At 41.4% G+C, this 16588-nt stretch overlaps 1 protein-coding gene across 1 annotated transcript in view; it reads right to left on the reverse strand.

Annotated features, from left to right (window-relative positions):
• LOC106710707 overlaps positions 1-16588 on the reverse strand; it is a 98961-nt gene that overhangs the window by 37634 nt on the left and 44739 nt on the right. The window contains exons 42-71 of the mRNA XM_014502850.2: positions 16261-16587; positions 15869-16180; positions 15386-15706; positions 14849-15163; positions 14449-14763; positions 13703-14020; positions 13288-13611; positions 12907-13203; positions 12485-12805; positions 11472-12404; positions 10438-11370; positions 9524-9835; positions 9116-9415; positions 8720-9034; positions 7613-7933; positions 7217-7531; positions 6805-7134; positions 6409-6717; positions 5978-6280; positions 5225-5860; positions 4824-5135; positions 4414-4749; positions 3535-4140; positions 2829-3452; positions 2402-2710; positions 1952-2278; positions 1571-1870; positions 1185-1490; positions 448-1086; positions 35-349 (exon numbers count right to left, since the gene is read on the reverse strand). Coding sequence (XP_014358336.2) covers positions 35-349; positions 448-1086; positions 1185-1490; positions 1571-1870; positions 1952-2278; positions 2402-2710; positions 2829-3452; positions 3535-4140; positions 4414-4749; positions 4824-5135; positions 5225-5860; positions 5978-6280; positions 6409-6717; positions 6805-7134; positions 7217-7531; positions 7613-7933; positions 8720-9034; positions 9116-9415; positions 9524-9835; positions 10438-11370; positions 11472-12404; positions 12485-12805; positions 12907-13203; positions 13288-13611; positions 13703-14020; positions 14449-14763; positions 14849-15163; positions 15386-15706; positions 15869-16180; positions 16261-16587 — 11931 coding nt within the window. The remainder of the gene's footprint in view (positions 1-34; positions 350-447; positions 1087-1184; positions 1491-1570; positions 1871-1951; positions 2279-2401; positions 2711-2828; positions 3453-3534; positions 4141-4413; positions 4750-4823; positions 5136-5224; positions 5861-5977; positions 6281-6408; positions 6718-6804; positions 7135-7216; positions 7532-7612; positions 7934-8719; positions 9035-9115; positions 9416-9523; positions 9836-10437; positions 11371-11471; positions 12405-12484; positions 12806-12906; positions 13204-13287; positions 13612-13702; positions 14021-14448; positions 14764-14848; positions 15164-15385; positions 15707-15868; positions 16181-16260; position 16588) is intronic.

Raw genomic sequence — 16588 nt, forward strand, 5'->3', positions numbered from 1 at the left:
ACAAAAAGTGCCAATGTAATAATTTAAAAATTACCAGTAATTTTGTAGCAGTTGGAGAATGGATCTCCTGTATATTTTAATTTACATGTGCAAATTGGACTGTGGTTAATCACTTTACAGTCAGTGTTCTGACCACAGGGACCGGGACATGGTGAGACACACTTTTGGTTCTTACAAGTCTTATCAGTCGAACACTCCGTGCTCACAACACATTCCGGTCTACAGTTTGGAGGTGAGCCTCTGTACTCAGGCAGACACGAGCAAACGCTTTGTCCGTTCGTAACTTTACATTGACTGTTGGGACCGCACGGTGAAGGCTGACACGGATCGGTGTTTGCTTCGTCCTTAACTGTAAAATTAAAAAAGGTATAAAATTCATTTTATATCGGCACTAGTGAATTTTTTTTTTGTACACAAATCTTAGGAATGTTCAAATTTAATACGTACTTTGGATGTAGCAATGTCTGAAAGGATCGCCAGTGTACTCCGGCCGACATGTACATGATGGTGAGTGGTTTACTACTTGACAGTCCGCATTAACGGCACAAGTTCCGGGGCAAGGGTCGATACATTTATTCCTTACACAAGCTTTGTTACTTTGACAGTCTGAATTTACTAAACATTCGGGATGGCAACCCTCGTATGGATTTCCGAAGTAACCGTTTACGCAGAAGCAAGCACCTGCTCCAGACCGTTCTCTACATTCAGCATTAGGGCCACACGGCGATGGAACACAAGGCGATATGGGCTCATTGATTATTAGAGCGTTTACAGTGCATTGTACCGATGCATCACCGGCGTATCCTTCTGGACACATACATACTGGCGTGTGGCTTACCACTTTGCATTCAGCGTTACTTCCGCACGCTTGTAGACACGGGTTTTGACACTTTTTGTTTATACATGACATTTGTTGAGCGCATTCACTGTTTGAAATACATTCAGGTCGGCAATTTGGAGGAGATCCGAGGAAGTCAGGCATACACTGGCAGGTAGGAATATCTGATTCAGTCGATTGACAAATGGAATTAGGTCCACATGGCGATGGTTGGCAAGGGTTGGTTGACACTACGGCGTCGATTACGGCTGTAACAAAAAGTATATGCGTTAAAAATATAAAAAAATGTATGCTTATTCTAGCTAAATAATGTTTTCTAAATAGATTTAATGAACCGCAAACTTACGCATCTTAATACATCTCGTAAAAGGGTCTCCAGTAAGTCCGGTAGGGCAAGTACATATTGGGTTGTGGTTAATAACTTGACATTTCGCTGCGACACCGCATGACCCTACACAGGGGTTGATACATTTCTGATTGCTACATGCTTTATCTGTTGGACAGTCGGAGCTGGCGACACATTCTGGTCGACAGGCGGGGGGCGAACCCAAATATCCACCCAAGCAAGAACAAACTGCTTGATCGTTGAATACTCGACACTGACTGTAGGGTCCACAAGGGCTGGGCTGACATGGGTTATCACGGATAACATCTGCAATCAAATGTGTTTCCGATACTTAATAAAATTGAAAACTTTTTTTATTAATTTATTTTAATGGTTCAAAAAATTACCTTGAATTGGATTACATTGAATGAAAGCGTTTCCTGTCATTCTCGGAGGACACGTACAAATAGCCATGTGTTTGACAACTTCGCATATGGCTCCCGTACCACAAGTTCCAATGCATGGGTCGACACATCGCTGCTTCACGCACGCCTTATCCAATGGACACTCAGAACTTGAGGTGCATTCTGGCCGACAACCAAAATATGGATCACCATGGTACTCAGGTAGACATGTACAAACACCGTTATTGCATTCTGTGTTCGAACCACATGGTGATGGATTGCAAGGATCTATCGGAGTCTCATCTGTCAAATAAAAAACTTTTGTTAGTAAACTACAATTTGAATATGTCTCGCAAATACAAGAAAAAACATTAATATATCTACCTTTCAAAGGTTTTAGCGAACAGCTGGTGAATGGATCACCAATGTAGCCGGTGATGCACGTGCATATAGAAACGTGGCTTTGAACTCTACATTCCGCATTTATTCCACAGGCGCCAGGACACGGGTCGACGCATTGTTCGTTGATGCACGCCTTATCGCTAGCACAGTCCGTGTTGAGCGTGCATTCCGGGCGACAGTTTGGTGGGCTTCCAGTGTACCGTGGCAGACAAGAGCAAGAAGGCGACCCGTTGGTATCGCGACATTCCGAATATGGCCCACATGGCGACGGTAGACAAGGATTCTTAGATACAGTTATTATATCGATAACTGAAAAATAGAAAAATGTAAACATAAAGAAAAAATAAATTATATCTTAAGTAAAAAAAACATTTTTTTTAAGTTATTGATTGGTAGATTTATTTGTGAAGTACGTGTACGATTTTAACTTACCCTTGTAGCAATGGCTGAATGGATCGCCTGTGAACTGCTGTCGGCATGAACATACGGGGCTATGATTAATGACCCTGCACTCTGTGTTCTGTCCGCAAACTCCTTCGCAGGGGTTCTTGCATTTCTGATTTATACATGCTGTTTGCAGCGAACACTCTGAGCTGACGAGACATTCGGGCCTGCATGACGGCGGTGAACCTAAGTACTCGGGTTGGCAGGTGCACAAAGCTTGATTGTTCGATACCTTACAAATACTGTTTGGACCACAAGGAGATGGAGTACATGGGTCCTTTTGCACTGGAATCATTTCTGAAATAAAAATTGCATATTTAAAAATAAAGCCCACATAATAAAAGAAATCAATTTACTTACCTTGAAACGTAATATTAACTTAAATGTTATAGTATTAAATGTTGAAGTGACTTACCTTTCACTTCGTGGCATTCTTGATATGGATTTCCATTCATTCCCGGTAAACATTCACATTTCGGTGCATGATTTTGAACATTGCATACTGCATTTCTTCCGCACACATTGATGCAAGGATTTTTACATTTGTTTTGTGTACAGGCCAAGTTGATCGCACAATCTGAGTTTACGACACATTCAGGACGGCAACCTTCATAAGGATTGCCGATGTGATCCGGTAAGCACACACAAGACCCTGCATCTCTCAATTCTTTGCAAACTGCGTTAGGCCCACACGGTGATGGTGAACATGGTCTCAGTTGAACGTCGAGGATTTTACATTCTATAAATGCATCTCCCGTATAACCCGGCTGGCAAAAACATTGTGGTGAATGGCTTACAACTCTGCACTCCGCGGCGATACCGCATGAACCAGGGCAAGGATCTTTGCATTTTTGATTGATGCACGCGAGTTGATTAGGACATTCAGAGTTTGCTATGCATTCTGGACGACAATTCGGAGGACTGCCTGTGAATTCGTCGAGACAAGCACATGACGGCGAACCACTAATCTCTTTACATATTGAATTTGGTCCACAAGGTGATGGTTCACACGGATTAACATACGGAGGTAATTCGGTGGCTGAAAATTAAGTTAATAATGTTATTTTAAAGAATAATTATACCATAAAGAAATTAAAATTAGTACACCTAAAAAAACCAACCTTGTAACATGCATTTTGTAAATGGATCGCCTGTTAGCCCTGATGGACATGAACAGATAGGATTATGATTGATAACTTGACAAACGGCACCAGCTCCGCAATTTCCTTTGCATGGATCAATGCAACGTTGGTTCGAACAAGCTTTATCAAGCGAACATTCAGAACTCGATATACATTCCGGCCTGCACGTCGGAGGTGCCCCATGATATCCGAGTAAACAAGTACAAATTGCTTGGCCGTTAACTTCTCTACATTGACTGTTCGGTCCACAAGGGCTAGGATTGCAAGGATTTATTATTTCAGAGACAAAAGGACGACACTCAAGGAATGCATTACCCGTGTAGCCTTCAGGGCAAGTACACATAGGTATGTGATTGAAAACTTTACATATAGCTCCTTTTCCACAAGAATTTGTACATGGGTCTATACATTTATTTCTTGCACATGCTTTATTGGGTGGGCAGTCATTGCTGATGAGACATTCCGGTCGACAACCGAAGTACGGATCGCCGTTGTATTCAGGTAAGCAAGTGCATTTGCCATCGTTACATTCGGCATTGGGACCACAGGGTGATGGATTACAGGGGTCGATTTCGCTGTACACTTCTGCAAATTATTTTATTACAAATATTAGTGTACATTTAATGCGACGTATTTCTATTAATTATTACAAAGTCCCTTAGAGATCACCTTACTTTCATATTTTTATTACTAAGTTGTATTTCAATAAATCAATCGCTTAAAAAAAGAAAGATTATATTAAATTTTAATTATTTGAATTATTTTCTTTCAAGAGGATCTAGAATAGGTTTTTTATTGCAGGTAAAAAAAGTTATCAATAATTATTTGAGCAAAAATAGTTATCAAAATATTTTTTACCATCTCTTTCCGGCTCAAAATGACATTGTACAAAAGGATCTCCAGTATATTGTTCCAAACAGCTACATTGAGCGATATGATTGAAGACATTGCATTGCGCATTCAAACCGCAAGCACCGGGACATGGATCACGACATTTTTCATTGATACAAGCCTGGTTGCCGGGACATTCAGAATTCAATGTACATTCTGGTCTGCAATTGGGGGGATTACCGACATAACCAGACTTGCAAGCGCAAGATGGCGCATCACCGATATTGCGGCATTCGGCATACACGCCGCAGGGAGAAGGCAAGCATGGATCTGGTTTTGGCAAACTCATTGGTGGTTTAGACACTGAAATATTAAAAATATGAAATTTACAAACACTTTTAATCACTAAAATTAGTTTTAAGTTTAACGACACTTACTTTTTATGGGATAGCATCTTGTAAATGGATTTCCTGTTAAACCTTGTTTGCATACGCAGATTGGGCTATGATTGATTACATTACAATTAGTATTTTCTCCGCAACTGCCGACACAAGGATCCAAACATTTTTGATTAAGACAAGCCAAATTAGCGGGACATTCTGAGCTCACGACACATTCCGGTCGACAGTTTGGAGGAGATCCGACGAAATTCAATAAACATGAGCAGACTGCTTGACCATTAATTTCTTTGCACTGGCTATTTGCTCCGCATGGTGAAGGGTTGCATGGGTTTCGTTGTACATTATCAGCTGTAATATTTATTAAAATATTTTTTTTTTACATTTTTATTTCTTTGGAAGCTTAATATATCGTAACAGTGTAATTAAAATATACTTACGCTCTTCCATAACAATACAGTGACTAAATGGATTTCCTGTATAGCCGGGTTGGCATATACAATTGGGTAGATGGTTATTCACTTGACAAAAAGCGTTCGAGCCGCATGTTCCGGGGCAAGGGTCGACACATTTCATCCTTGTGCAAGCTTTATTTAATGGGCAGTCGGTGTTGACTACGCATTCAGGGCGACAGGATTCGTAGGGATTACCCGAATAGCCTTCTGCACATGTACAAGCTCCGACACCATTCCTTTCCTTACAAATAGCATTTGATCCACAAGGACTAGGACTGCAAGGATTTAGAACTTCGGTTTCGATTACCGGCATTAGGTTACAGTATGAAAATGGATCTCCAGTGTAGCCTTGTTGACATATGCACATCGGGGAATGACTGACAACTCTGCATTCCGCGTTCGGTCCACAGCTTCCTATACATGGGTCGCTACATTTTTGATTTACACAAGCCAAATGATTATCACATTCACTGTTGCTAACACATTCGGGTCGGCAGTTAGGAGGTGATCCCTTGTAGTTTGGCATGCATGCACATATTGGGCTGTCACCGCTTATTCTACATACCGAATTCGGTCCGCATGGCGAAGGCTCACACGGGTCTACTCTAACGGGAGTTTCAACTGAAAAATTTATTTATGATAATATGTTTCTAAATACTTCTAATATATTTTATTTTCTAATATATTCTTGAAGAAAAAACCATAAGAATTTGAACCTCGAAAGTATAAATAACTTACCGCTATATGTACATTTTATGAACGGATCTCCAGTGAAAGATGGAGGGCACGTACAAATTGGATTGTGGTTGATGACATCACACACTGCTGCAGCTCCACAGGCACCGATACAAGGATTGACACATTTCTGATTATTACAGGCTTCTTTCAGGGGACACTCAAGACTCACGACGCATTCTGGTCTGCATGTCGGTGGACTGCCTTTAAATCCTGGTATACAAGAACAAACCGCTTGCCCATTTGATTGATGGCACTGACTATTAGGTCCACACGGTGATGGGTTGCAAGGGTTTACAGAAATCACTGAAAACAATAAAATTTGATTATTGTGATGCTGCGCTAAGCTCGTAGCTACCCAATCTATATTTCGACAATAATTGAAAAAAAAACTTTTAAATACGAAGAAAGATATTAAAAAGAAATATAATTACCAAGTGTTGGTCTACATTCCACGAAAGCGTTTCCACTCATACCCTTTGGACAAGAACACATAGGTATGTGATTTATAACATCACAGATTGCATTTGGAGCGCAAGTATCCGTACAGGGGTTCACACATTTGTTTCGTTGACAGCCTTTATCTTGTGGACAGTCAGAATTATAAACGCATTCAGGACGACAGCCAAAGTATGGGTCCCCATGATAACCTTCTTCGCAGGAACAAACTCCATTACTGCAAATAGCGTTCGAACCGCATGGGCTTGGACGACATGGATCTCTTACTGTAGGTTGTGTGGTATCTAGAATTAAAGATAGTATACGAAATGTCATTAGACACAGCTTATCGTTTATATCTATAATTTTATTTTATTGTTGCTTAATTGTACCTTCGAGCGGTTTCGGTCTGCATTCCCTGAATGGATCACCCATAAACCCATCAGGGCATAGACACACTGGTATATGATTATTCACGAAACATTTTGCGTATAATCCACATGAACCCTCGCACGGATTTCTACATTTTTCCGCAACGCATGCTAAATTACTGGCACAGTCCGAATGAACGACACATTCTGGTTTACAGTATGGTGGAGAGCCAGTATAAGACGGCAAACATGAGCAAGATGGCAATCCATTATTGTTCTGACAATTCGCATACAAACCGCAAGGAGACGGCAAGCATGGGTCTAGTGGTGCGAAAACACTCGGAACAGTTTCTGAAATTAATCATAGATAAAAATTAAATTTAGTTGATACCTTAGAAGATTTTTACAAGAGTTTAATAAGTTAGATACTCACGTAGAACCAAACTACAAATTGTAAAAGGGTCTCCGGAATACCCTCTCTTACAAGAGCATACTGGACTGTGATTTATTACTTTACATTCGGTATTTTGACCGCACGGAGCCGGACATGGAGTGGTACATTTGTGATTGATGCAAGCTTTGTTTGGCTTGCATTCGGAATTCACTACACATTCCGGTTTGCAATTTGGTGGGGATCCAATGTAATTTGGTAAGCAAGAACATACCGGCTGGTTATTTACATTCCTACACATTGCGTTTGCACCACAGGGAGTTGGATAGCAAACATCACTTATTGATGTGTCCCTCTCTGAAAACCAAATTGTTGACACCTTAGTTTTTTGTTTTAAATGAGCAAAAAATTCCAAAATTCAAAGTTAGCTACACTTACCGGGTACAGGAGTACACATAGAAAGTGGATTACCAGTGTATCCAGTCCTACAATTGCACAAGGGCTTGTGATTTGTAACGTAACAGTCTGCATTCTGTCCACACACTCCTGGGCATGGATCCGTACATTTATTTTTATTACACGCGGATGTAAGAGGACAATCTGAATCGGCTAAACATTCCGGTCTGCATCCTTGGTATGGATCACCGAAATAATCAGGTATGCACGTGCACGATCCAGCCTTGTCTTGTACTCTGCACTCAGCGTTCGGACCGCACGGCGAAGGTTCGCATGGATTTAAGTATTCAGTTTTTGATGGAGCTGAAATTTTTTAGCACAACAATGAATTCACTTACCAGTTAAGGTATCAATCACCGTAGAAGCACCTTCTTGGTCCGAAGCGTTAGTTGAAGCTGTCTCGGCTCGATGACATTTAGTGATCCTCTAATCCGGTGAAGGGGTCGCATCTTTAGCCGCACCATCACAAAGCGGCCGTCACAGCGAACGGTCCAAGCTAACTGTAAGTGCTGTGTTATCTCCGCGTGCTCCGGTCATAAGCAAAGGCATTAATTTCACAATATATATTATATTAAAAGTTACATCCCTTCTGAAAGCATTTAAAATTCTAGATGATTAAAATGACATCTCACCGTCCTGATCCGAAGGCGTTGTTTAATATCCAAGCGGCATGAGAACAGATGCTGTAGGAGCGTCCAGACCTACGCACCGAGCGGTAGGCATGGTTACCGCCCGGGTCTAAAGTAAAGACGCCCATACAGTACTATTCTATTAACATTAGTAAACCGTGTGAGGCGTGACTTCAATTTTTTTCTTCCGGAATAAGCACATATGTATTTAAAGCATGATAAATCACGCTTTGCGAAGCGTAGGGTTAAATGCAAATTTTCGATGTGTTGTAATTTAATTCTTATTTTAATTTTTATAATGTTAATTATTCTTCATAATATTAAGTTTACAGGTGTACCTTGTGCACCAATATAAATCTCCTCTCTTATTTATTGACATCATCGCATATCATCGATCAACAGGATATTGAACTTTACATCTAAAAGTTAGCATAAAGACAGGAGCTACTTTGTGGCTTACCGTTAGGTTGTGAACAACCCTGGAATGGGTTTCCTTCGAGGCCAGACTCGCAGGCACAAGTTGCACGATGGTCGATTACTGAGCAAATAGCGCGAGGGCCACATGCCTGAAGGCACGGGTCTTTGCATCGTTGTGCGACACAAGCGAGAGCTGCAGGACACTCTGCGCTTATGGTGCACTCGGGCCTACAGTTTGGAGGTGCTCCAATGAAATTAGGCTGGCAACTGCACGCCGGCATTTCTCCTGAACTTACGCAAATTGAATTCGGTCCGCATGGCGATGGCTGACAAGGATCGATAGGCCCAGACGGTATAGCTAAAATGTAATGTTTTTTAGTTAGTGTGTGCATACGTTCCTTATTATTAAAAGTAAAAAAAGTATTTAGAAATTACTTACATGGTTCTGGGTAACAATAAGTAAATGGATCGCCAGTGTATCCGTCATTGCAAGTACATATGGGCGAATGTGCGATAACTTGGCATCGTGCTCCGCGGCCACAGGCACCCTCACAGGGGTCGCGGCACCGGCGGTCTATACAGGCTAGCTGTAGTTTGCAGTCTGAGCTGACCAGGCATTCCGGCCTGCAAGACGGCGGGGAACCGACGTGGCCGGCTCGGCACGAGCATGCAGCGACACCAGTATTACTCACTGTGCATTCGCTATATGGTCCGCAAGGTGACGGTGAACAAGGTGTTGCTGTTAAAGAAAATGTAAATGAATGGAATTATAACTAAATCACATAATTTGTGCACAAAATTAATTAAATTCGTAGCAAAATATCTAAGCAAACCGAAAATTGTTTACCTGGTTGAGCTACTTCAGTGCAGAACGAAAATGGATCACCAGACATACTAGCCGGGCATGAGCATGATGGTATATGGTTGTTCACAGAACAGACAGCATTCGTTCCACAAGCGCCGGGACACGGGTCTACACATTTTCCTCCTTGGCATGAGCGGGTAGGTGAACATTCGCCGTTAGTACTGCACTCCAGTCTGCAGCCCTGATATGGATCTCCGAAGTAACCGGGGGCACATGTGCAAACTCCATCTTCACACAGTGAATTGCTCCCACATGGTGATGGGTTGCATGGGTTCTGTGGTGGTAATTCTTCATCTGAAAATTATAAAACAATTTTAAATGGCTATCTGTTCTCACCCCTAAAATGGGGTAGTCTGGTGCATATTAGTGAGGACTTGTATTAGATGCCGACAAATTGTGTTAGTATGGACCGTTTCCATTCGCTAAAGTTTAATAAACACACGACACAAGTAAAGTTATTGAGAGTTTGTTAAAGTGATGTATAGTTATTAAATTATTCAAACTTTCGTGAGACATTATCACTAACTTATATAGAAACGGCTAAAACACTCACGTATATATATCCGGTGTCGTCACCGACTAGTTAGCAGTGAGCGACGGGCCGCGTCCGCGAAATAATACCAATCCCACTCACCCTGATGAAGAGCCCCCGTAGGGCTCGAAACTAGTCGGTGACGACACCGGATATATATACGTGAGTGTTTTAGCCGTTTCTATATAAGTTAGTGATGTATAGTTATCAAATAACGGGCATAAAAATGAAAATTCAGAAAAATGGATTCGTAGATCTATCAATTGATTTAAAAGAGAGTAAAATAAAACAATATTATTATTGATTGTATGAATAGTAAACTAACATTTTAATGGGAAATGCTAAATTGAAAAATTTAACTTACTTTTGACTTCTGCACACTGAATGAAAGGATCACCGGAGTAGCCTGTGGGGCAGCTGCATATCGGGATGTGATCATGAACGCGACATTCCGCTCGGTACCCGCAGGAGCCTTCGCAGGGATTGATGCATTTCTCTGCTATGCAAGCTAACTGTGACGGGCAATCTGTATTGACCAGACATTCTGGATGACAATTTGGGGGAGCGCCTAAATAACCAAATAAGCAGGAACATGAAGGTTGACCATTAACTGGCCGGCATTCGCTATATGGACCGCATGTATTTGGTTTACACGGTTGATCTTTTTCTACGACGCTTTTCTCTATTTCTAAGCATTTGCTAAATGGATCTCCGCTGGTACCGGCTGGACAGCTACAGAGTGGACTATGATTAATAACTTGACAATGAGCGCCAATACCACAAGTTCCTCTGCATGGGTCGGCACATTTAAGTTTATGGCATGCACGATCAGATGGACATTCACTGCTCACTGTGCATTCTGGTCGGCAATCAGGAGGAGCCCCTCGATAGTCAGGAAGACATTCGCAAGACGCAAGTTCACCGTTTTCACGACAAATACTATTGGGTCCACAAGGTGATGGATCACAGGGTCGGACTTCTTGTGTCGGTTTGTGGGGACTGCATTGCACGAATGGATTGCCAGAGTAACCCTTTAAACAAGCACATGATGGGACGTGATTAATTACAGCACATTCGGCATTGGATCCACAAATACCGGGGCAAGGGTCTGTGCACTTATTTTTAATGCAGGCCTTATCAGCCGAACAATCAGAACTAAGAACGCACTCTGGGCGACAACCATCGTAGGGATTTCCATAAAAACCGTCTAAACAAGAACATGCACCAGCGTTGTCTCTTTGAGTGCAAATCGCATTTGCGCCACATGGTGATGGATCACATGGTTTTTCAACTGCATCTGTAAAGAAACAGACAACTTTACTTCGGCTCTTTTCAAATCATAAATATAATGTTTGTACAAAAATAATATGAGGATAGGATTTTTCAATTTACACTTACCATTTTGGGGCACACATTGTAAGAAAGGATTTCCTGTATACTTTTCTCTACATGTGCACGAGACTGTGTGGCTGACTATAATACAGTCCGCGTCAACGCCACAGGATCCTGGGCAGGGGTCGATACATTTATTTCTCACGCATGCTTGATTTGATGGGCAATCTGGGTTGATAACACACTCTGGCCGACAATTTGGAGGCTGTCCGACGTAGTCTTCTACGCATCTGCAATTAGCCTTGCCGTTACGTTCGACGCATAGCGAATTCGGACCACACGGTGATGGATTGCAAGCATCTACGGGTTTTGTCGGCACAATTTCATCATAACAACTCTTGAATGGATCTCCGGTTTGGCCTGGATTACAACTGCATATTGGACTGTGATTAATTACTTCACAGCGAGCAGAGATACCGCATGCATTAATACATGGGTTAATACACTTTTGATTAACGCAAGCTTTAGTGGCAGGACATTCAGAGCTAACAACACATTCTGGCCTGCAGGCTGGTGGTGATCCTTGGAAACCCTCTACACAAGCACAAACTGCTGTGTTATCATTTATTCTGCATATGCTGTTTGGTCCGCACGGCGACGGTTGGCAAGGATTTTCATCATGTTCAATCGGAGTTGCTGGTTGACAATGAGTAAATGGATTGCCAGTATGTCCACTAATGCAAGAACAGGTTGGTATATGATTAATAACATCACATTTTGCATTTTGACCACAAACTCCAGGGCATGGATCTCTGCACTTGTTTCTGAAACAAGCTTTATCTCTAGGGCACTCTTGACTTCCAGTACATTCCGGACGGCATGACTCGTATGGATTGCCGCTGTAATCTTGTATACATGTACAGAATCCATTATCGCAATGAGCGTTTGGTCCACAAGGGGATGGATTACATGGATCTGAAGGACTTGTAGTTGTTGGTGCTGAAATATAGACATCGTATTTGTTTTATAATCGTTAATTAAGTATTTATTGTATTTCATAAAAAATGTATTTGTAGTACCTTCAATTATAGGTGTGCACCTTGTAAATGGATCACCTGTAAATCCTTCGTTACAAACACAAACTGCGACATGGTTCAAAACGTGGCAATTTGCTTCTACTCCGCACGAACCTGGACAAGGGTCTTCACATTTCTGTCGCACACACGCTAAGGATGCTGGGCATTCCGAGTTGATTGTACACTCGGGACGGCAAGATGGGGGAGAGCCTACATAGCCTGGTAAACAAGAGCACGCTGGTCCGCTTGCTAATAATTGACAACGCGAGTGTGGTCCGCACGGAGATGGGGTACAAGATGGTATTTCTGTTGTTGGTGGAATATCTAAAATTAAAGGAAATGATTAATTGATTCCCTATCAATATATTTCTATATCTATATAATATATTTCTATCCCGTTTAGAATTTTATAAACTCTTACTTACTGTAGCAAACGGTAAATGGATCTCCAGTTAGGCCGGCCGGACATGTACATATTGGATTATGATTTTTGACAAGACAGTGAGCCTTTAATCCACACGTATTTGGACAAGGATCGTCACATTTTTGATTTATGCAAGCTTTAGACGTATCACATTCACTGTTGACCACGCATTGTGGTCTGCATGATGGTGGTGACCCAATGTAATTAGGAAGACATGAACAAACTGCTTGCATATTGACTTGTCTACATTGACTGTTTGGTCCACAAGGAGTGGGCTCACAAGGATTTAGCGGTGGAGCTAAAAATAAACAATTTTTTAATAGTTTTATGGTCATCAGACATAAAATTTATTTTGTACATATGTAAATCTTGGATTGCTTACGTTCAGTTACTATCCTAAGGCATCGGAAGAATGGATCTCCAGTATGGTCAGATGGGCAAGTGCAAACTGGTACATGTTTTTCTACAGTACATTCTGCCATTTGACCGCACGTTTTCGGACAGGGGTCGATACATTTGAATCTCGTGCAGGCTAAGTTTAACGGACAGTCATCATTACTTTCGCATTCCCTTCTACACCCAGATGGACTGTACGGGTCACCTTCGTAGCCTTCGGTACAGAAACACGCTCCGGCTTCGTTGTGTTCACGGCACTCAGCGTTGGGACCGCATGGTGAAGGAGTGCAAGGACTTGTCCTTTCCGTTGCTGCAATTTAATGTATTTTATTACATTTTGGAAAGTAGGTAAAATGGTTATGACTACCATCCGGTTAAAACATGTTTTGCAATTTACTTACTAGTTACGATAATTTGTACACAAGTATTAATAGCGTCTCCTGTATATCCTTGTTGACAACTACAGATTGGTCTATGATTAACCGTCAAACAAATAGCATTTAAGCCACAAGCTCCTTGACATGGGTCCTTGCAACGTTCATTAATACAAGCCGTGTTGCTGGGGCATTCAGCATCTATAGTACATTCTGGTCTGCAATTTGGTACCCTTCCAATGTAGTTTGGTAAGCAAGAGCAGGCCGCTTGATCACTAATAACTCGACATTCTGAGTTTGGTCCACAAGGTGATGGAACGCAAGGATTGACATGGTCAATTTGCCCTAAAATGAATATATTTATATAATATATATGATATATGTAAACGAAAGGAGAACAAAGTGTAAACCCTCGATATGAGTATTATGTTAGTGATTTATTACCAGGCAATTAGATGCCGGACTTATTTTAGGATAAATAAACCTCTTAACAAATAAATAAACCTCCGACGTTCTTACGGTGAAGGAAAACATCGTGATGCAACCTGCACATATCTGAGAAGAAATTCAAAGATATGTGTGAAGTCAACCAACCCGCACTGGGCCAGCGTGGTTGACTATGGCCTAGTCACCCCAAAACTTGGGGTAGGCTCCGAGCCCCTCAGTGGGGACGTATAGTGAGCTGATGATGATGAAACCTCTGTGTTTTGTAGTCTTTGCTTTTTTACTAGTTTTGTAATTGAAAAAATATTGGAAATAATATATTAACTTACTAGGCTCTTCAACACATTCAGTGAACGGATCCCCAGTGTAACCTGTTATGCAGCTGCATATAGGATTATGAGTAATTACTTGGCATCGAGCGTTAAGTCCACACGTGTTCGGGCAAGGGTCCGTACACTTTTTATTCACGCAAGCCTTGTCTTGTGGACATTCTGAACTAACAATACATTCGGGACGACACGATGGTGGAGTGCCAATGTAACCAATATCGCATGTGCAAACGCTATGCCCATTGACGGCGCGACATAAACTGTTGGGTCCACAAGGTGATGGCTGACAAGGGTCGATTTGAGGTATTTCAACATCTGAAATAAATAAGCATTTGGGTAAATTTAAATTATTTTCATTACAAATTATTTTCTATAAAACAATAATTTTAAGTTTACTCACTGCCCACTTCGCATTTTACTAACGGATTGCCAGTATAGCCGGTTAGACATGTGCACGTCGGAGAATGGTTAACGGTCCTACATTCTGCATTAATACCACAGGTACCGGGGCACGGATCCTTGCATCTGTTGTTAGTGCAAGCCTTGTTGCGGTCGCAGTCGGAATTTGATACACATTCTGGTCGACATCCGGTGTATGGATCGCCAAAATATTCAGGTAGACACGAACATGCACCGATTCCATTTCTTTCTTTACAAATCGCATTCGCGCCACACGGAGAAGGATTACAGGGATTTGGTGGCGGTTCAGGAATATCTGTAATGCACGTTTTTATAAAATTGTATGAATAGTGCTGCAATTCAGATTATCGAACGTCATTAGTATCAAATAACATTTGAATTGCAGCTGTAGCGTTTCTAATGAAAGAAGGAGGTAAATTATCTACTACATATTTTTTTGCAATTATCAAATTTGCATTTAGAACTTACCCCGTTCTTTCTACTATGTATTTTGTTATTATACACTTAGCACACTTACGTTCTATTATGGAGCATCCACTAAATGGATCACCTGTATGTCCTGGCACACAATTGCATAAGGCTACATGATTGGCGACAGAGCATTCTGCGTTGAAACCGCATGAACCCGGACATGGATCTACACATTTTTCATTTTGGCATGCAAGATTACCAGAGCATTCGGCATTGATAGAACATTCAGGTCTACAATTAGGTGCAATACCAACATAATTCGGTAAGCAAGAACATGCAGGCGCTTCGTCGATTACTTTACACTGAGAGTATGGACCGCATGGTGAAGGTACACAAGGGTTTCCTTTAGGTCCCGTAAAGATAGGTTCTAAGAAAAAAAGATCATACATTAGAAAATAAAGTAGAGCACAGAACTAAAAGAATAGAAAAGAAATTTTATAGATTAAGATATAAAAATGAAATCATGCATGTTTAAATTACAAAAAACAATTCAAAATCGATATTAATTTATTTATTTTTTGAAGCTTACTTTTCTCTAACTGACAAGTAACGAAAGGATCACCAGTGAATCCTGATTTACATGTACAGATAGGATTGTGATTTATGACTTGGCACCGCGCATTAACTCCACACGTTCCCGGACATGGATCCTTGCATTTCTGTTGCATACACGCTTGATGCTGCGGGCAGTCCGTGCTAGTGACGCATTCTGGTCTACATGTCGGCGGTGAACCTACATAGCCTTCTTGACAAGAGCATACTCCGTGATTATCTATTACTTTGCAGTGACTGTACGGACCACAAGGTGACGGTACGCAGGGGTTCTCGTCAGCCAAAGATGCTAAAATACAATTTAGATAATAAGTGTGTATTTATTTAAAAAAAAAACACATATAATTTTATATTCCGTAAAATACTAACGACTTCTTTGTGGATGGCAAGAAACAACCGGATTTCCTTCAAATCCACTGATACACAAGCACACAGGCTTATGGTGAGCTACATGACACTGCGCATTCATTCCACATGCTCCTTGGCAAGGATCTATGCATTTGTTATTTGCGCACGCTCTGTTAGATGAACAGTCGTTATTAGTGACACATTCTGGCCGACATCCTAAATATGGGTCTCCGTGATATCCCGGCTGGCAAATGCATGAACCGGCGGAATTCTTTTCCTTGCATAATGCGTTTGGTCCACATGGAGATGGATTACATGGATTTGCATCTTCCTCGTTTTCTATTGCGAC

This window comes from Papilio machaon, chromosome 4, assembly GCF_912999745.1.
Source record: "Papilio machaon chromosome 4, ilPapMach1.1, whole genome shotgun sequence".
NCBI lineage: Eukaryota > Metazoa > Arthropoda > Insecta > Lepidoptera > Papilionidae > Papilio > Papilio machaon.